The sequence below is a fragment of the Lactuca sativa genome, chromosome 7, assembly GCF_002870075.4.
Source record: "Lactuca sativa cultivar Salinas chromosome 7, Lsat_Salinas_v11, whole genome shotgun sequence".
NCBI classification, from domain to species: Eukaryota; Viridiplantae; Streptophyta; class Magnoliopsida; order Asterales; family Asteraceae; genus Lactuca; species Lactuca sativa.
Genome location: NC_056629.2, coordinates 133,843,266 through 133,865,144, shown reverse-complemented (window position 1 = coordinate 133,865,144; position 21,879 = coordinate 133,843,266). Strand labels below are relative to the sequence as shown.

Sequence of the window (21,879 nt, the reverse complement as noted above, 5' to 3'; positions counted from 1 at the left end):
CCTCCAAGTGGGAGATTGTTAAGTTGTGGAGGGTGATTCATCTATTTTGACCTAATAGGCATAAACGGAAGTTAACAAGAATTTTGCATAACTATATATACACCTTTTATTCGTGTAACCTAAAGCTAACATAGCATAACTATAATTCATCATTAATCAATAAAAAATCTCTTTCGTGTGCACACATGGACATAGCATATCATTTTAATGGTGGGAATCACATTAAATATTATGTTGTTTTTTCGTTTGCATTATTACTCATTGTGTTGAATTGTTGTTAAATTGTTGAAGTGCTTAATCTCCAACAGACATTCCTTAGATTATAAAACGCTACTGCCGTTACATAAGTATTATAAACAAATAGCTAAGATTATTAAAAATATATATATTAAAACTACCTTTCACACGATAGAAATTGTTAGTAATGATAATTGGTCACTAAGGTTGAGCATCCATCTCAATCTCCAAAACTATTAAACTTCCAAGATGTATAAGTAATCTCGATTTTACATACAATTTTAGATCATATTCCATAACAAAAGTTGGTTCTAAAACATCCACATAAATGACCTCAATTGTATCTACACTACAAGCATAACAAACCGAAGGAAGAAAAAAGGGATCACATAGTCAGAGTCAAACCTCATATGAGCCCAAGTAGCTACATTACATGTGCATTACAACCTTAACGACATCAAACAATACTCAACACGATTACATACAAACAAATCCTAAAAGGGTATTATAAACCAAGTTTAATTCATACATTCGATCGACATGAATTAGTAGAAACAGGTATTAACAAGAGATCTAACCATATCTAGCTGCTTTTAAAAACTTCTCGAATGGGCTAGCAGGAGGTAGCCTCAGTCCATTCATTCCTCTACAAAGTGGCTCATCTTCACCCAAAATCTACATTAATTAACAAAAAAACAACTCATATGATTAGCAAATGTAGTTTCATTTGTGTTTAGGCATAATAAGAAATAAGAATGACCTTGATAGGCATGGGTGAAGGTTTTGTTGCATCAGTGTTTGCATGAGAGAGCCAAGTGGAGAGCTTTTTCCTTGAATCTGTGCCTAGGGCTTCACACTGCCCAGCCATGGTGCTGAACGGTAGGGGAGAGGTTGACACAGATGCTCCAGCCACTTGTCCAGCTGCTTCTAGTGCCTATCATATCATCCAAATACATCAAAAATCTTTAAATCTTTCCACTACAAATATTGCAATCTTCATATTAGTAAATATTAAATTACTGATTCAAGAAGCTGTCGGATGCTAATGACATGAGACATGGAGCTTGGTGTAGGAGATTTGGATATGAAGCGAGACAGATCTGAAACAGATGATTCACTGCTTGCATCATCTTCAACCAACGAATTTGTGGGAAAATCCTGCTAAAAAAAAAGTTTAATCGTTAGTAGATATATAAAAATATGGCATGAGAATATGTAACATAGAAGAAGAAGATACCGTGTCAAAAGAAAGGGATTCTTTTGAATGTGCGACTCTGTGAGAGTGATCAGATTGAAAATACCGGAAATTGGAAAATTACCGATATGGACCATACCTGTAGAATAATAATGACTGGCAAAAAATGCTGGCTATGGGGTTCGAACCCATGCGCACTTATGTGCAGAAGATCTTAAGTCTTCCCCCTTAACCTCTCGGGCAAACCAGCTATTTTTGACTTTGGAAGAACAACCACAACCCCCAAGTAGATAAAGATACAAAATATAGGAATTTAAACACCAAGTTTTTAGTCTCAGGGGCATAATCGTCCAAACAAATAAATCACCAACTTTGGAAGAACAACCACAACCCCCCAGTAGATAAGCATCCAAAATATAGGAATTTAAACACCAAGTTTTAAGTCTCAGGGACATAATCGTCAAACCTCAATAATAAAAAATCACCAAGTGTAAAGTCTCCATTAGGGCACCCAAATGGCAAGAACTAGGCATACCCAATATCAATATATAGTGAGAATTGGAGTGACAATTTATGACACGATACGACAAAAATACACAACACGAAACGAAATTGGTACGAAAATGAATTATGAATTCATATCAGTGTCGTGCTCGTGTTAAGTTTAACAAACACGATGTCGTGTCGTGTTCGTGTTCAAAAAACGACACGAAATTGACGTAGCGTTTCATTGTCGTGTTATGTATGATTAAGTATTCATTAAATAAACTAGTTTTCATTTATTTTATCTTTCTCGTGTCGTGTCGTGTTTGTTGTTTCTTAATTCGTTCGTTTTTGTGTTAGTTAAAAAAACACATATTAAATCGACCCTACCTGGGATTGAAATAAGAAACTTTAAAAAAGTTGTTTCGTGTTGTACCAGGTAAGTTCATGCAAATTGCTTCAACAATCGAGCAATTCGTGGGACTTGAAATGATGATTGTCAAGAAGCTTATCGGGAGATTGAAAGCTCAAGAAGAAAGCGTGCATAGTCAAACTGAACTTGGTGAGAAGAGGTTGTTATTTAGTCACAAATAATGGACAGAAAGACAAGAGAAACAAAATGAAGAACATGGACCTTCCTCATAGGAAAACAATCGCAGCAACACGCAAAACCAAGGTGGTCGGGGGAAGAGGTCGTGGTGGCAATTACGCAAACCGTGTAGGTCGTGGAAGAGACAACAACCCACAGTATCTTGAAGACACTCATGGTACGTATGATAATCGAGACAAGAGTCACATTCAGTGTTACAATTGCCAAGAATATGGGGACTATGTTGCAGAATGCAAGAATCCAAGGTGAGAAAAACAACAAGAAGCTAACCTAGCGGATTGGATTTAGAAGAACATTCTTTATATTTTTAACGAGAAAATTGCCAACTTTAACAATTATTATATTTTGCCGGTAATCGGCGAATTTTTTGCGACAAATTAGCCTATGTCACAACTTCTATAAAAAAATGTGTATTAAAATTTATGGGTGACTCGCCGATAAATTATGTGTGTTAATGTGTTATACTCATATACATTGGAGTAATAAAATATATTGTATTAATAGCTTAATCATTTGTTCTCTTTATTTGGTTTTATTACTGTTATCTAACAGTCACTTTTCAAATAGAACAAGAATATGACCGTTTGTGTAACGATCTAATAACCCAAATATTTATAGTAACATATTTTGTATCAAACACTCACTTTTCTATTTCATTCTCATACACCCCCCGTTCTTCTCATTCTCTTTCTCTATTATGTCGTTGTCTTCAATACATACTCCCATCACCTTCTAATCCTTTATAGTTCTTAACAATCTTCTAGTACGTTCTAGTAGTTTCGGTTCTCATAGATGTTCCTTTATTGATGTTTATGTTATTTAAAACAACTTGTTTAGCAACCATATTTTATGGTTTCATCCAACCCCCATATCTATAAGCGTATCTATGCTTTTCTCAGTTTATTTGAATTCCGTTTCTCAAAAGAAAAAAAAAATCATGTATTTGATCGCCTTAAGTTTAGATCTTTGTAAAGTTTTTCCAATTGAACGACAAAATCTTACATGGACTTGGGCTCAGAAAGTCTCTAAAGAAATTAGTGAGTATGACATTCACCGTAAAACAATTCCAGAATTTGAAAACTGTATCACTTTGGTCTTCATGTATATACTCCTTAGTTGTTGCCTTTCTGCTTACAAAAGAAGTGGGAAATCTGACCTTAGATTCACGAGATTTGGCTAGATGGGCAGTTAGAAATTCGAGATTTATCCAATAGAAACTCTCGAAAGTTCTCAAGTGACTTCTTTATGGTTTAACTAAAGCGCTTGCTCATAGGCGTGTATGACCCATTTGGCAGGGTTGCTTGGGATTGATGCTTGGGATTAGAGAAAAGGATTGAAAGCATTTTGTAGATCCTTATTGATGGTAGACCCTCGATTGAGTTTCTCCTCAGTTGCTTCCATGCTAAAGTGATGTTTCAACTTGGTAAACTTTGACATTACTCCTCAGTCATCAACAAACATGTCGTTGTCGGATGCCCTAAAGTGAAGCGGAGATGGGGATGTGGAAGGAATTAGTTTCAGAAGATTCTTGGATAACCTATGTTTACACATAATATACAACTATATTGTTATAAAATGCTATTACAACATTGCACTTTCCACATCTTTATTTGGACGTTAAAAATATGTATGGTTATAGAATGATATACTTGAAAATTCAATTACGAAAAAGTAATGACTAGATGTTAAAAATGTTACAAATAATTAATATACAAAAAACAATTATAAAAATTGAAAAAATTAAATGTAAAGGCATAAATGTCATTTTAAGTGTGTAAGGACCAAACTCACTAAAAATATCCGAAACTAGACCACTTTTACATCACAAAAACTAGCAACGAAGCTTTTAAAAATAACTAGTTTGTTTTAGAGAATTTTACAACAAACCTATCAAGGATCCTTTTACATAGATTTGAATGATATAAACATAACCACAAGATGTTTTAGAATGACAACCTTTAGAACCTTTGAGCTCACTAGGTTTTGGGGTGTTAAAGTAGATGACAAGATCAAAGAGTATGATCTTCTCTAGAAGTATCCACCACCAAGAGTAAGACACTTTGAATACTAGTTCCTTATTGTTTTCTTGAGTATCTTAAGTCTTTAAGCACTTAATATCAGTAAGCACTGAATGAGATAAGTCAAGGAGGCTTTAAATACCAAAAACCACTTCAAAAGAGAGAAAGTATTTTGTGTAGAAAAACCTATGGTTTTAGAGAGATGGAATGGCCAAATAAACTAGTTTTTATCATGCATAAGACTCTCTTATGTATCATCATGCATAAATATTAATAAGTACCAACTTGATTAAGGGGTGACCCTATAGGATCGTATGTTATTGGCAATATCATTCGATAATGATTATTGATCATATAAACCCAACCCCTTCAACATATTATTAATTTTCTCTTATAATATATTACTATCCATAGCTAATTACACATAGATAAACCACATACCATTTGATCAGGGCCGGTCCAAACGTATATGGGGCCCGGGGCGAAAAGAAAAAAATGGCCCCTTAAAGAAAAATGTAATAAAGATTAAAAAAAATCATTTATTCTTCACTATAATCACATTCAATTAGCAATAACAAGCAAGTCAAATTGTTTATCTTTTGAGCTAGTTTGAGTTTGAACCAAATTTAGACCCTAAAAATCATTTTGGTAATAATTGGTTATATATATATATATATATATATATATATATATATATATATATACACACACACACACTATATAATCCCGAAATTTTGGGCCCCGTTGAGTCGTGGGCCCTGGGCGGTCGCCCGGGTTGCCCACCGTCTGGACCGGCCCTGACCTAGCCCAAGGTCACAACGATGATGAACCAGCTTTACTAATGGCAGTAGTACACAACCAAAAGCCGGAAGATGAAGTGTTCTTGAATGAAGAAAAGGTGAACCCAAAACTAAAAACAGATGAAAAGGAAGAGCAAAATGTTTGTGATTTTAGTGTCACGTGGAATTTTGTATAATTGGAACTGAGATGTGAGCTAAGGAGTTTATCGTTTGTACTCTATATTATATGTTTGGTTAATGCAGAGTGCATGCATATATAAGGTCAAATTATAAGCTTTCACGACAGAAAGGCGGGGGTCAAGGGGGTCGCGCCCCCTTGAAGGGTCCTAGGGACAGTGCCCCTAGCGGTGGTCCTTTTAGATTATGTATATATACAGCTCTTCCATTGAGTCGTAGAGAAAAACCTTTTCTTCAAATCTTTTTCTTTTAAACGAAAACAAAACTCTCTGGCGATTTCGTTTGTGTTTTTGTGCTTAAATACACAAGTGTCCTTTTGGATTATCCTAGACTGGATTTCTGTAACCCAGGCATAAGGTGGAAATATCAGTTTGGAAAGTGAACATACATGATCCTTAAGGAATCTAAATTTCCACCATCACCATATTCACATATCCTCCAACACAAAATCAATCCAAGATATGGTGTTTCGATATTAACATGATTAGGGACAAGACTAAGTTTTGAGATCTCAAGCAAGAAGTTCAATGGTAAGTAAAGTTCAGAGATAACTCAAAAGTATTCGTTGAGGTCAAAGGATCCATTGTATTCCGGCGTAAGAATGATGAGAAACGAATTCTTCAAAGGGTATATTACATACCAAAACTATGTTGTAATATTATTAGCTTGGGTCAACTCACACAAAACGGCGATCGTATGATTATGATTGGATTGTTCTTGTGGATATATGATATTAATTAAAAAAAAAAAAAGCTACTAATGAAGGTACCACAATCTAAAAGTCGGTTGTACAAAATTTGGTTGAATGATATAGATCTTAAAATCCTAGTTGATGAAGTAGGCAAGTTCGAGGTTAAGGATGTTACCGGTGAATGTGAGAAAGAAAATACGAGTCAGTTTCACCAGAAGAAAAAAAGTATCTTAGGAAATTTGGCTGAATGTGAGAAAGAAAAAGAGATTCTTTCATATGCTAAGCAAGATTCTATTGAAATAGAGTTGTTACATGAGGATGATATTAAGCAACAGGCAAGTTGCTTAGTTAATAAAAATATTACCAAAAGAAAAAAAAAAGATGAGGAGTTCTTTGATGAAAAGGATCTTTGCAAGAAAATCAACATTTATGAAGTTGCGGTTTATAAAGCTGAAGTTATGGCTGCAAATATGAGTGGTGAAACTATACAGGTGGGACATGAGGTGGTGCTACCTGACATCACTCCCTTGTCAGTTGGCGATGAGACAAAAGATGATACAGTGTATGTTGTTATGATGTTATCCCGAGAAACACTTTTATAGCTGTGAAGAAGATTAAGAATTGTGTATAAGTGATAAAGCACATTTCGAGGTACATTAAAGGTGTAGCAAATTATGATCTAATTTATGATAAAACTCAAAAGGCCATATTATTTGAAAGAAAGATGATTAATGTGGTGTTTGGTTCACAGAATGTTTATGAAGGAATTGGAATCTGTCAGGAATGTATAATCCAATTATGTTGTCTATTTGGTTGGCAAAAAATGGAATTGGAACCCATTTCCATATACTATTTGGTTAGAAGGAAATGGAATTAGAATATTGTAAAATTACATAATTGCCCTTTTATATTGTTTTCTTAGTTTTACTTTGTTTTATAAGTTATGTGGTGATGGGTGATGGTGGTGGTGGTGATGGTAGCAGTTAGTAGTGGCGGAGCTAGATGGTGGTGGTTGAGGAGATGGGTAATAGTGGCGGTGGTGGTGGTTAAAGATTGGAATATGTAAACACGATTGTTCTAATCAAAATAACTCTTTGATTATATGAGAAACTCTCTCAAAACTCACGATATTACAATGTTTTCCAATGATCATAACTCGACCTAAAACCATGTATATATATATATATATATATATATATATATATATATATATATATATATATATACTCCTAACTACCGACTTGTAATTAGATTACAATTAGGAAACTAGAAACCTACTTGTTTATGATTTCCTAAGAACTAGGTTGCTATTACTTGGTTTCCAAGTCCTACTCGACTTAGGATTCCAACAATCACCCCCGAATCTCTAAGTCCTTCTAGAGAATTCTTCAACCCCGATAAACATCCTATTATCTCTTTTCACCACCCCGACCTTTTTAATCAAGTTTGTTCCGAGAGCACTTTTCCGTTGAACAACAAGACAAGGTCACAACCACCTTTACCGTCTTCCATCACCCGCAAAACGAACCAAATCAAAGTCACCTGCTTTGACGTCTTCCCGTCCGTTTATTTCGTGCCTCCGGTTAGTCTCTCTCTACCTTAGAACAATTCCGATCAAGAAAAATTGAGGCTGTTGTTGAGATGCTTCAGCTCGCGCTCAAAACAATCCATACCCCCTTAAAACGAACCCGGTTCCCGCTGCTTCTGCCCCACAGCGAAAGGCTACGGTATTCTTGAAACCGACTCTCAAACCGACACCGTCTTCACCTAGCTCTAATACCAATTAAAGATTGGAATATGTAAACACGATTGTTCTAATCAAAATAACTCTTTGATTATATGAGAAACTCTCTCAAAACTCACGATATTACAATGTTTTCCAATGATCATAACTCGACCTAAAACCATGTATATATATATATATATATATATATATATATATATATATATATACTCCTAACTACCGACTTGTAATTAGATTACAATTAGGAAACTAGAAACCTACTTGTTTATGATTTCTTAAGAACTAGGTTGCTATTACTTGGTCTCCAAGTCCTACTCGACTTAGGATTCCAACAGTGGTGATGATGGTTGCAGTAGCATTATGGTGGTGGTGGCGGATTGTGATCGTATCGAAGGTAGTGGTGTTGATGGGTGGTGATTGTAACGGTGATGGTGATGGTGATGGTGATGGTGGTGGTGGTGGTGATGGTGTAACATGTTGTGCACAAGATCAAACATACACGAAAATTCACAGTAAAAATAAGAACATGGACCTCAAGGTGGGACAAATTTCCTAGTCATCTCCTTAAAAGAAAACATATATACGAGTCTATACAATGAAACAGAAAAGCTAGTTTCTGATCCATCAAAACAAAGGAATAAAAAACTCTTAAGTGGTATTTCTAGCTGCCTATCTACTAAGCTAAAAAAACAGGAAACAAAGCTGGAAATAACAGTCTAGGTGCTATGGAAAGTTGGCACCAGATTGACCCATGAACCAAAAACACCCACTTAACCCATCAAGATTACCCAACAGGCAGGTGGTGATGGAGGTAGCGGTGGTGGTGATGGCAGCAGTGGTAGTAGTATTGGCGTAATGGTGGAGATAATGGCGGTGGTAGTGGTCGGTGGCAGTGATGGTGGTGGTAGTGGTGGAGGTGGTGACAGGTTGCGGTGGTGGTGATGCTGGTGGAGGTGTCGACGGCAGTAGTGGTGGTGACGGAGGTGGTGGCAGTAGCTGTGACGGTTAGTGACAGTAGCGGTGCAGTGGTGGTGGGTGATGGTGGTAGTGGTGATCGCGGAAGCGATGACAATGGTGGTGGTAGCTATGATGGCTGGTGGCGACGGCAGTGGTGGTGGTGGAGTTGGTGGCAGCGGTGGGGGTAGGTGGTCACGGTGGGGGTGGTAGTTGGTGGTTGGTGGTCAGCGGTAGTAGTGATGGTGGTAGAGGGTAATATGGTAATCTTGCACTTTCCCTCATGAATTGGAATTAATTCCATCTAAACTTTAAAGGAATTCACTTTCATTCATTTGGTGGAAAACAATTTCATTTAGGAATCCAATTAAATCTCAAAAAGTTAAACCAAACACTGGAATGTGGCGTAATTGGATATGAAGGGATATGATGTCATTTTTTTTACTGCACTTGTAGGGATGGATATTGATGAGAAAGTTAAGGTGATTGATCATTTGGCAAAGTACATGGCCCCAGGTGCTTTGCTCATGCTGAGGAGTGCTCATGGTGCCCGTGTCTTTCTCTATCTAGTGGTAGAACCACAACAACTTAGAAGTTATCTCCGTTTTTCATCCAAATGATGATGTCATCAATTCAGTCGTGATTTCACGTAAGATTGCAGATCCTGTTAACATTGATCATGGTGATAATCATCATCACACTACTAGAAAACTAAGTAATTACCTACAGCATAATTGGTAGTAAATCCGTAGGAAAAAGGCGTTACCTACAGATTTCCTACAGAAAACGGGTTGTAGGGAAAACCCTCGTGGGTAATTTTTTCCTACCAATTAGCTACAAACGTTCCTACGCATTTCCTACGGAATATTCTGTTACAAATTTAACTACGGAATACCTACGAAACACATTAACTACGGAGTACTTACAGATTACCTACGGGTTATTTAGCTACGGAACTCCTACAAAATACATACGGATTATTTTCCTACGGATTACCTATGAAATGATTTTCCTACAGAATACCTACCAACTACTTTACCTACGAAATGATTTTCCTACAGAATACCTACCAACTACTTTACCTACGGATTACCTACAAACTGATTTTCCTCCAGAATACCTACCAACTACTTTACCTACGGATTACCTACCAACCGATTTTCCTACAGAATACCTACCAACTTTACCTACAGATTTTATTGGATTTTATTTCCTACCGAATACCTACTGAATATTTATTTCCTACAGATTTTCTATGAACTTTTTACCAGTTTTTATTGCTATATTAAATTTATAATTCCTATAGAATTATAACTGCAAAAATATCCAAATTTTCTGCTAAAAAAACCAAATAAATAATTAAAATAATAGTCAAATACCATTACATTCATTACCATTAAAATAGTCACTAACATGTCATTCATACATTCAAATACTCAAAATACCATTACAATACCATTACATAAACTAAGAACTAGTCAATAACATAACATTAATTTAGTGCTCTAAAACAAAAACTAAGAACTACTTGGTGGATTATCGAACGGATTAATTTGTTTCATAAAGGCCTCCAATTGTCGTTGCACTTGCAATTCCATTTCATTTCGCATTTGTTGCATTTGCAAATTCATTTCACTTTGCTTTTCTTCCATGGCTTGTTCCATGTTTGACATTTTTTGTCGCAACTCATTTACCTAAATATAGCAAGATAAACACATGCAGTTAGTAAATGTAATTAAACTTTAAACCATGATAGCAATGTACTTTATTTTTAATTCAATATAAAAACACACTATTGCTAATAAAAATGTACATTGTTTTTAACATCCATAATAATAACTTTTTATATGCATAATAATAACATACTATATTTTTATCCATTATACCATTGTACTTTATATATCTAATCCATAATATCAATATATTTAAATTATTATCAATAACAACAATTTACTTTACCAAATATCAATAATAGCAACATACTATAATTTTCACCCATTGTAGCATTATGTTTTACCTAATTTAATAATAGCAAAAAAAAGTATCATTTTCAACCATAATAACAATGCACTTTACCTAATATTAATAATGACAACATATTTCAATTTTCACCCGTAACAACAATGTACCTTACCAATATGAACATATATTTTTCAGCCATATTAAGTACCTCTTTACTTGATTTTTTTTCTCTATAATATATTATGTAAATAATAGTACCTCCTGTTGTGACTTTGCAAAGTCAGCAGAAGCTGAAGTTGACTCATAAGAATATGCACCCGTCATCAGAAAGTGAAGATCTGAGTATCCTGCCCCATAGATAGGACCTTTTTGTTTCCCGCCTTTCCTAAGCAATTGTGTTTGGGTCCACAATTCAGGATCATTCACATTATGTTGAGTCGTATCATCACCATATTTTTTAGATAGGGTTGTGTTATATGATTCCTACAACATACCAAAAGAAAGTTTTTGTTATTGTACTAAAAAGTAAAAACTAATATTAGTAAATATATATAAAAAGATAAAGACAACTTACGATCGCCACTCCAGATGTCTCATTCACAAAATCCACTTGTGCCTCTTTATCGCCCCTAAAATATATTTTCTTTGATTCGGCAGTAAGATGTGTCTTATAATAAAGATCAATGAATGAGGGGTCTTCACCCGTCAACTGTTTGTATATAAACGACACAATATAATTGATATAATTAGTGTTGAAAGAAAAATGTATCACTAAAATCAATAATTAGGATTATTTACCAATTTAAGACGGTGCTCCTCTAATCCAATGCTACCACCCGTATGTCTGGCTGCCCCCCCAGAATCAGTGTTACGGTTGTTTTTCTGCTTTTGGACAACTTTTTCCACTCATCCGTGTCCCATTTCTGTAATATATATATATATATATATATATATATATATATATATATATATATATATATATATATATATATATATATATAATATAATTAGAATACAAAATAAAAAACAACAAAATAAGCAATAATGTATTAGATTCCTTGCCCTGCACAAACGTCGCCAAACACTATATGTATTTCAGGAGGATTGTAATTTGCAAGAATCTCAAAGTTATTATTAATCTCTGCGATAACGTGGCCAGCTTTTCTTGCAGAATTTACCGATGCTTCCCTAGCATCCCTCATTCTACCCCTGTAGCGATCTTTCAGTGTATTCTCAAAACCTTCACGAATTAACCCTTCTTCATTTGGATCCCACCGGTATTGAGTCTGTAAAAAATAAAAAGTAAAAGTTTAAAATGCAAAATAACAGTGAATGAGAAATAGATAATAAAAATAAATAATTGATATATTACCCTAAAACGCTCAAACATTTGAGTGACAACTTCCTTCGGAATTTTTTTATAAGTAATCCAAGGTTCATTTATAGACTGCCAAAATATCTTTACGATCGCCCGATGAATACTTTGTCTCCCAAACCTACAATATTGAAATAACCATATAAGGATAATTATAACATCAAAAATAGTAAATTTATAATAATTAAAAAAAAAGACTTACTTGTACCCCTTTCGTGTGATAAATGGCCTATGAGAGCCATTCGAATCTGCATCATTTGATCCACCATGTGTACCCGAATAATGGGGCGTCTGAACCATTGGTGATTCAGGCTCATGCACAGACTCATGCCCATGCTCAGGCTCATTTTCATGCTCAGGCCCATTATAGAAAAAATCACTAGCAGGGTCTTCATTGTTGCCTGTCATCTCATAACCATATGCAATACCATTCCCAACATTCTGTACCACCCCTATATCTGCTATAGCATCAGTCAAGCCCATGTTGGTATTTATGTCACCCATGCTACTACTCCCTGAGAATCCTGACCTTGTCGTCCTAACTGAAGTGTGTGAAAGGCCACCCGACAAAGGGATGTGTGGAAGGCCATTAGGGTCGGGCGATGACCTGGCTCCCGATACAAAACCACCGCGTGGAAGGCCATTAGGATCAAGCAAAGGCGATGACCCGGATCCTGGTACAGAACCACCTGTGAGAGGGATGTGTGGAAGGCCACTAGGATCAGGCAAAGGTGATGACTTGGCTCCTGGTACAGAACCACCTGTGAGATGGATGCATGGAAGGCCACTAGGATCAGGCAAAGGTGATGACCTGGCTCCTGGTACTGAACCACCTGTAAGAGGGATGCGTGGAAGGCCATTAGGATCAGGCAAAGGTGATGACCTGGCTCCTGGTACAGAACCACCTGTAAGAGGGATGCGTTGAAGGCCACTACGGTCAGGCAAAGACGATGGCCTACCACCCGACGAAGGACGAACCGGAAAAAGGTTACGTGCTAGGCTTTTATCCGACATGCTACATTTATATAACAAAAATAGTCAAATATGTTAGATGATAATGAAAAATAACAAATAGACTAGCGTCTACATACCATATTATAAATTAAAAGTAAAACAAGATAACAAATATATTAAAGTGTATATACCATATAACATAAAACAAACTTCCTAACATTCGTCCTCATCTGGATCATAGTAGTCAAAATAAACTGGTTCGTCTCTATCATCTTCATCTGTATCATCTTCTTGGTTTTCCACTTCAAAACCCTCACTCTCATCGGAAGATATTTGCTCAAAGTTAGTTCTATTTGAGGCTAGGCTCAAACGTTCACTAACATTTACTTCATTCGGTAACTCAAACCGTTCATCAAGATGAAAGACTCCATTTGATTTAGTGCTTCCATCAAGCGCAACTTCCGTTTCAGCTTCGGTGACTTCATGTACCCCTCTTGGTTTTGTCTTGACAACCGCCCAAAGATCTTTTAATTCATCTGTCACCGCAGGATATGGTGTATAAAATACTTGTTCCGCTTGTGATGCCAAACAAAAAGGGTCATTAGTTTGAATACGAGACGTAGGTTTAACATCAACCAATTTATTCTTGTTAACTACTACACCGCGGATATTATCAAACCAAGTGCATTTGAATAGCACAACAGTCGAGCGCCCAAGGCCATAATAGTCAATCTCTAGGATCTCATCCAATAATCCGTAGTAGTCTGACTCTTCGCCATTATATATCTCCCCCCTCACGCATAGTCCATAGTTATTTGTTGCACGTCCTTTACCATATTCTTGTGTGTGGAACTTATAACCATTTACAAAGTAGCCGTTGTAAGACCAAGCATTGTTCGAGGGGCCATTTGGTAAAGGTTTTTAATGTTTAGCACTTCCATCAGTTGAGTCCCTCGTTACCTACATTAAAGAGCATATATGCAAAATGTTTCTAGAAAAAAACACAAAAATTAACAAGTATGATTGAATTGGTTTTACTTACTTTGTATTTAAACCATTATGCAAAGTATTTATCTCTAAGTACTGAAATTAGTTCATTTTGATATGATGCTTGGGCTGCTCGATCAAATTCTGGGATGAAAGGGGCAACTTCTGCACAATGTAGTAGGATGTAAGTGTGTGCTTTGTGAAGTTCTTCATGATTCAAGGGTCTTTTCTTTCCACCCTTTTCATGTAATCTTCTTGATGGAAAGGCAAATACGCTTAATATATCTCCACTTGAAGAGTTGTCATGTTGTGGTGCAAAATTTCGTGGCTCTTGATTATGGTGTGTCTCAACCGTGGGGGCAAAATATAAAGAACAATAGGTAGCGATTTCATTCACTAGATGTTCATTGACGATTGAACCTTCAACCCTTGCTTTGTTCCTGATTCTTCTTTTTATTATGCCCAACTTTCTATACTTAGAAATTATCAAGAACGTGTTATGAACCTTCAACCGTAGCTATTTTTCTGTGGCAAAACCTTTTGTTTTCTAGTAGTGTCATCACCAAGAGTTGGGGATCAAGTCCATCATGTCATTGAGTTGCAAGTATTGTGAGTTCCAAGCTTTCAACAATCCTCTTGGCCAGATGAAAATCATTGATAATTATATCTCATTCTACATTAAATAGGACTGGTATTCATATAAACTTATGGTATGTGTTTGCTTGAAAGTGTGGGAGTGGATTTGATTCAAAAGAAATATTAAATGTAGATGTTATTTCATTTCCAAAATTTCTTATACGCAAGAGATAAAGGACCGAATGCACATACTTATTATACATTAAATGTAGATGTTATTTCATTTCCAAAATTTCTTATAATTTTTTTCAATTAAAAGAGTATAATATGTATTATTATTTTTGAGGTCGTAAATAAACATAAACATTTCGTCTCAGAAAAAGTGAAGCATGATGTTACTATATATCTTTATATTGTGATAATAAAATAAATAACAAATAAACTCTAATAGTTACATAATTCATATTCAAAACACATGAGTCATTCCAAACTAGTTGAAAACGTATCAAAACATACATGAATGTAAAATACGCCTTACAGTCCTCGGATGATAAATGGACCATTATTGATAAAAAAAATTAAAAAAAATAATAAAAAAAAAGTAATGTATCTTTTTAGGGGACTACTTATGAACTTATAATAAGTGGTGTTTCTCTTAAGTCAAAAACAGAAACTATAGTGGATTTAACAACAAAGTTATATAGTATATTGCAGCTAGTTACACTGCAAAGAAAAAATATGTGATTAAAGGAGATTCATCAGTAGCATCAGTGTTGTCGATCATTGATGGCCCTTTTGAAGTTTCTTGTGACTGTAAGGGTAAATTTACCTTCAGTAAGGGTTTGAAGTCACACAAGATCAAATGGCATAAACTCGATAAGTAACATCATAATTGATGATAAGTCGAATGTAAAGACATCATAGTCAATAAAGTCATATCGGAAGAAAATCTGTTGATCCATTCTCTAAGAAAATGTCAGTTACCAAGTTTGATAGTCAAATATGATAAAAATACATAAGATTTTCAAATGTATTGGCCTGAGCATATTTAGTTTAGTTTGTTTTGGATTTGGGAACTTAAGCAGTGTAAGTCTTTATCTGATTTGGAGATTTAAGTGGAGATCTTAATATATGATTGAGATCAGTCATTTCTTTAGTTTATTACTATGTTCTCCTTTTTCAAGTTTGTAACTCACTTCTCGAGTATTAATTTACTCAAACCTCCACAGTCGGTCATACTCTTGGAAGTAAGTTGTAACATCCCAAAAATACGGCCTAAAAATTTCGTTTGAAAATATTATAAAAACTATGATTATCCTTAATTGATAAGAAAACCAATTGTCATATGTCTCAAAATATCATAAAATATTGTATCAAAACAAATGATAACATATCAAATTCTAAAACAATCCCAGGCTGAATACTGTGGTGTGTGTCATGCGATCACCCCGAGCTCTTCCCCTTGCTACCGGAAGTACCTGAAACCAAAACTGAAACTGTAAACACGAAGCTTAGTGAGTTCCCCCATGCTACGACGTACCATACACATACATATAACAAATCACATAACTCTGGGATTACTCCCAACTGCATCGGGACAGATCTCGACATCGGACTCCTGTCTAGCATCGGGCTCACCCCGGCATCCGACCGCATCGGGCATCGGGCTCACCCCAGCATCGGGCTTGCCCCGACATCAAGATTACCCCGGCACATACACAACATAACATAAGCATATAACATAATCACATATACTGTATCGGGCTTGCCCGACATCGGACCAAAGCCCGGAACATGTAATATACAACATATGAACTGGCATACATCGGGCTTTCCACAGCATCGGACCGAAGCCCGGAACACATAACACATAACAAATAACATGCATGAACCACAAAGACATCAAGCATACATAACTACTTCTCGGGACCACCTCGGCATCAGACCAAAGTCCAGAAACATATAAACTGCATCGAGCTAATCTCGGCATTAAGCTCGCCCTGACATACTATAACTACTTAAACAGGTCGGCATTGGTGCCTTAGGACTGTTCCTACTGAAGGAAAACTCACCTCTCAAACTGACTGCTGAATAACTCGAGTAAAAGTGACACCGACTGCTGCTCCAACTACTCCCCGGCTATAATGACCAAATAGACATGTAGTCAAAAACTGATGACTTTCCCATGGGTAAAATGACTATTTTACCCCTCTGATCTATTTTGGTCCATGACCTAGGCCTAATCCTTTCTAGTCCTCACTAAGGCCCATTAAGTCCCCAAATGGCCCAATTTTCTAAATTGGGGCCAACTCTTCAAATGGGCTTTCCTTCCAAGCCCACTAATCCTTGGGCCCTTAACTAACTTCTAAAGGCCCATTACTGCTATGTCCAAGACTTGGCCCAAACCAAGGCCCGATAACAAAAGTCCACTGACTGAGCGTAAGATGGGTGTACCTTGATGTACGCTATGCGTACTACTGAAGGGCTTGTACGATGCGCGTACTGGCGTGTACGCCCAACGTACTCTCCTATTAAGCACTTTTCTCCAAAACGACTTAATCCCTTATGACTCTACATCCAAACTACAGATCTGAGCCCCATGCTTTGCCCTAACCCTTAAAGTTGATCACTTGGTGGCTTGCAATCCACCAATTGAGCCCAACACTAAGAATAACAATGAACTTCCATAAAAATGGCTAGATCTCTTGCATGGCTTCATAAAGGCCTCAAAGCTTGCAACTTTATGGCTAAAGGAACTCATTGAGCTTCAAGGGTGGCAACCCTAAGCTCAAAATCGAAGTTGCAAGGTCACGATCTAATCTTTGGACCTAAAAAGGTCCAAATCTTCAAAACCCTAGATCTAGACTTTGAGGAGGAAAAATAGGAGCTTTATACCTCCTCTTGCTGCCAAATGGTGAGCTTGTTCCAAATCCTTGAGCTCAAGGTACTCAAGGGCTTCTTCTCCAACCTTTCCTTTCTTCTTCCAAGTCCTTCTTTGCCAAAATAAGCTCAAAATATCAAACACACACACAAGAAAGAGTATGAACGAGTTAGGGTTTCTCTGAGGGTGATGAACAGGTGAGGAGGCAAAAAGAGAGGCTATAATGGGGTATTTATAGGTCCTTAACCCTAAAATTGGTATTTAGCATCTGCCTGTGTACGTTGGGCGTACGCACCCACGTCCCTCGAATCCAATGGCCATTATGCCCCGCGTACACCAGGTTACGCCCGGCATACGGCTTATGGGCGGCCCAATGTCCAAGTGAATCCAATGTCCAAGTGATAGCCCACACAATTATTAACTCAATAAATTAAATAATACCTCAAGGAACAAGTGTTACAAATCACCCCCACTTGAATCAGACTTCATCCTCGAAGTCTGTTGCTGCTGCTGCATCGGGGAACAACTTCGGGTAGTGCTCCCTCATCTCCTCCTCGGACTCCCATGTCCACTCGAACCCTTCCTGTGTTGCCATTGTACCTTCACTAGCTCGACCCTTTTATTCCTCAACTCCTTCGTCTTGCGATCCAGAATCACCACTGGTCTCTCTATGTAATTTAGGTTGTCATCAACCTGGATATCCTTCAAGGGTACCACTGTTGAATCATCCACCAAGAACTTTCGCAGCTGAGAAACATGGAATATGTTATGGATCTGGATGAGATCTGCTGGAAGATCTAACCAGTATGCCACCTTGCCAACTCGGGCTACAACCTGGAAGGGGATGATGAATCTGGGGCCCAGCTTGCCCCACTTCTGAAACCAAATAACACCCTTCTAGGGTGACACTTTCAGGAGGACCATGTTGCCCACCTGAAACTCCAACTCCGAACGTCGTCTTTCGGCATAACTCTTATGCCGACTTTAAGCATTCTAGAGCCTGATCCGGATATGTTAGATCCGCTCCGTGGTCTTGAGTACTACCTCTGTACTTCCCAAGACCCTCTGACCGACCTCACCCCAACAGATCGGGGTCCTACACTTCCTCCCATAAAGCATCTCGAAGGGAGGCCGATATATATACCGGAGTGGTAGCTGTTGTTATATGAAAATTCCGCTAACGGAATATACGTATCCTAACTGCCACCGAAATCTAGCACGCATGCTCGAAGCATGTCCTTGAGAGTCTGAATCATCCTCTCGCTCTGACCGTCCGTCTGAGGGTGGAAAGCGGTGTTGAAATGGAGACGAGTACCCATCTCGTCATGAAACCGCTTCCAAAACCTGGAAGTAAACCAGACATCTCGGTCTGACACCACCGAGACAGGCACTCCGTGACGGGCCACTACCTCCCGCACATAAATATCGGCCGAGATGCTCTCCTGGATCGATATGAAGTGCGTGCTCTTGGTCAACCGATCCACGATGACCCAAATCGAATCGACCCTACGTGCGGTCCTGAGAAGTTTAGTGATAAAATCCATAGTAATATCCTCCCACTTCCACATGGGGATGTCCAATGGTTGCATCTTGCCATGTGTCCCATGGTGCTCCGCCTTGACCTTCCTGCAGATCAGGCATCTCTCCACGTACCAGGCGACGTCCCGCTTCATGCAGGGCCACCAGTAATCGGGTCGAAGATCTCTATAAATCTTCGTCGCCCTTTGACGTATGGAGAACCGAGACTTGTGGGCCTCATCCATCAATATATGTCGTACTCCGCCCCAGTATGGTACCCAGACCCTCCCATGCAGGGTCAACAATCTGCGGCTGTCATAGTCAAATGAGGCCACTTGGCCCACAATCTTTTCGCACTTCTAACGCTCCTCCTTCAGGCCCTCAACCTGTGCCTCTTGGATCTGCTCCAACAGTGGAGTGATCATTGTCATCCTCAAGCAGATGTCTCGGATCGGTTCCGCTACCACCTTGCGGCTCAGAGCGTCAACCACTACTTTGGCCTTGCCCGGGTGGTAAAGGATCTCATAATCGTAGTCCTTCACCACGTCTAACCACCGACGTTGCCTCATATTCAGATTCAGCTGATCCATGAGGTACCTCAAACTCTTGTGGTTCGTGTAAATGGTACATCGGGTCCCATAGAGGTAATGTCGCCAAATTTTAAGGGTGAACACCACAGCCCCCATCTCTAAATCATACGTCAGATAGTTAGCCTCGTGAGGCTTCAGCTATCTCGAGGCATAAGCTATCACATAACCTCGCTGCATCAACATTGCTCCCAATCCTATGATCGAAGCGTCACAGAATACTGCAAAGTTTTCTACTCCCTTTGGCAGGGTGAGAATCAGCGCCTCGCACAATCGTTGTTTGAGTGTCTCAAAGGCTGACTGCTGCTCAGGACCCCAACGAAACACCACCGACTTCTTGTTCATTCGGGTCAACGGAACTGCTATCTTGGAGAAATTTTGTATAAATCTCCTGTAATACCCTGCCAAACCTAGGAAGCTTCGAATCTCAGATGGAGACCTCAGAATCTCCCACTGCATCATGACCTCTATCTTGGTCGGATATACCAAAATACCCTTCTGGTTGACGAGGTACCCAAGAAACTGCACCTCGCGCAACCAGGACTCACACTTGGAGAACTTCGCGAAAAGTCTCTCCCTCCTTAGTGTCTCTAGTACCTCTCTCAGGTGCACCTCATGCTGCTCCTGAATCTTGGAGTAAACCAATATGTCATCAATGAATACTATTACAGACCGATCCAACATCGGTCTGCACACGCGGTCCATGAGGTCCATGAACGCAGCTGGAGCAATGGTGAGCCCAAACGGCATAACCACAAACTCATAATGGCCATAGTGGATCCTAAAAGCGGTCTTCTGCACATCATCATCTCTGACCCGCATCTGGTGATATCCGGACCATACATCAATCTTGGAGAACCAAGATGCTCCCTGAAGTTGGTCAAACAAATCATCTATCCTCGGTAGTAGGTAACGGTTCTTCACCGTTACCTTGTTCAGCTCCCGATAATCTATTCACGTACGGTGCGACCCGTCCTTCTTCTTTACAAACAGGATCGGGGCCCTCCATGGTGAACTACTCGGCCTGATAAAACCCTTGTCTAGTAGCTCCTGCAGCTGCGTAGACAACTCCTACATCTCGGGAGGAGCCAGCCGATATGGTGCCTTGGCTATCGGAGCCGCACCAATGATCAGGTCAATCCGGAACTCAACTTGCCTCTCCGGGGTATCCCAGACAAATCCTCCGGGAATACGTCTGGGTACTCTCGCACTATTGGTACCTCATCAACCGTCGCCTTACCCTTATCCCGGGTATCCATGACATAGACGACGTATCCTGCGCAACCCTGCAGTAAGTAGCGCCTCGTTCTCGCCACTGAACAGAGAATCGGTCCGCCTTGTGGCCTCTCACCCTGAATCATTAGCTCTCCCCCACTAGGAGTACGAACCCTCACTAGCAGCTGCTCATAATCAATCACTGCCCCGTTGGGGCTCAACCAATCCATACCCATGATAACCTTATTCCCTCGTAGGGGAATAGGAACCAAATATACTGAGAACTGCTCATCAAATAACCGTAGCGTACATCCTTTATGAACTCTCGAGACCCTAACGGTCCTGTCATTGGCTGTCTCAACGTCGAGTGGGCAATCCAGCTCCCCCGTAAATCTACTAAATCGCTTGCTAAGTGCAAGCGACACAAATGATGGTGTAGCACCCGAATCAAATAGTACTAAGGCTGATATACCATTCACTAGGAACGATCCTATAACAAAACAAGCAAACATGAGCAATAAACAATATCAAATAAAGAGATAAGAGAAGGATACATACCTATCACCACGTCAGGGGCTGCTCGTGCCTCCTCTGCAGTAAGCTGAAAAGCCTTACTCTGCATCGTAGGCGCCTCAGCCCGGCCCTGGCGGCCATCTGTAATCCTCAATGTGGCAGGAGAAGGTGCTACCACCTTCCTTGCTGCTGCTAAGCTTGGGTACTGGGACCACTTGTGTCCCCTCTGATTGCACTGAAAGCAAATAAGATGTGTTGTTGTCGTGGTGGTGGTATTGGTTGTGCAATCTCAGCTCATATGACCAGTTCGGCCGTAATTGTAGCAGCCCGAACTCCCTGCCTTGCACGTCCCCTCGTGCATCCTGCCACATTTTCCACAACGACCGTGGCTCTGCTGGCTCC

The 21,879-nt window shown here is 38.7% G+C and overlaps 3 protein-coding genes, 1 long non-coding RNA gene and 1 other non-coding gene across 5 annotated transcripts; all 5 read right to left on the bottom strand.

Annotated features, from left to right (window-relative positions):
* Window positions 1-608: 608 nt before the first annotated feature.
* LOC111878397 (protein SEMI-ROLLED LEAF 2) lies at window positions 609-1,549 on the bottom strand (the record flags this gene model as incomplete). Its single annotated transcript, XM_023874904.3, has 4 exons — window positions 609-912; window positions 998-1,171; window positions 1,258-1,395; window positions 1,475-1,549. Coding segments are annotated over 4 exons (489 nt in total), but the record flags the coding sequence as incomplete, so codon positions are not given.
* A 50-nt stretch (window positions 1,550-1,599) lies between these two features.
* TRNAL-UAA (transfer RNA leucine (anticodon UAA)) lies at window positions 1,600-1,682 on the bottom strand. The gene has a single exon. It is a non-coding gene; the product is annotated as a tRNA-Leu (tRNA).
* An 8,796-nt stretch (window positions 1,683-10,478) lies between these two features.
* On the bottom strand, window positions 10,479-11,348 carry LOC128127174 (uncharacterized). Its single transcript, XR_008225236.1, has 2 exons — window positions 11,130-11,348; window positions 10,479-10,603 (listed from the first exon to the last, which is right to left on the bottom strand). It is a non-coding gene; the product is annotated as an uncharacterized LOC128127174 (long non-coding RNA).
* Window positions 11,349-11,893: 545 nt separating this feature from the next.
* Window positions 11,894-12,899, bottom strand: LOC128127173 (uncharacterized). Its single transcript, XM_052765594.1, has 3 exons — window positions 12,449-12,899; window positions 12,244-12,367; window positions 11,894-12,157 (listed from the first exon to the last, which is right to left on the bottom strand). Exons 1-3 carry the CDS (start codon window positions 12,748-12,750, stop codon window positions 11,921-11,923), a joined length of 663 nt encoding a protein of 220 aa, XP_052621554.1. The 5' UTR covers window positions 12,751-12,899; the 3' UTR covers window positions 11,894-11,920.
* On the bottom strand, window positions 12,785-14,186 carry LOC128127331 (uncharacterized). The gene is made up of 3 exons (XM_052765793.1): window positions 13,392-14,186; window positions 12,854-13,261; window positions 12,785-12,788 (listed from the first exon to the last, which is right to left on the bottom strand). Exons 1-3 carry the CDS (start codon window positions 13,418-13,420, stop codon window positions 12,785-12,787), a joined length of 441 nt encoding a protein of 146 aa, XP_052621753.1. The 5' UTR covers window positions 13,421-14,186.
* Between the last annotated feature and the right edge of the window lie 7,693 nt (window positions 14,187-21,879).

Bases quoted from the DNA above. Each gene is read 5' to 3' on its own strand.
- LOC128127173 (XM_052765594.1), bottom strand. From the start codon at position 12,750: ATGGGTGACATAAATACCAACATGGGCTTGACTGATGCTATAGCAGAT. The intron at 12,368-12,448 runs GTAAGTCTTTTT...TCAATATTGTAG, and splicing joins ATCACACGAAAGGGGTACAA to GTTTGGGAGACAAAGTATTC. The intron at 12,158-12,243 runs GTAATATATCAA...TATTTTTTACAG, and splicing joins AAATGTTTGAGCGTTTTAGG to ACTCAATACCGGTGGGATCC.
- LOC128127331 (XM_052765793.1), bottom strand. From the start codon at position 13,420: ATGTTAGGAAGTTTGTTTTATGTTATATG. The intron at 13,262-13,391 runs GTATATACACTT...ATATAAATGTAG, and splicing joins AGTTTGTTTTATGTTATATG to CATGTCGGATAAAAGCCTAG.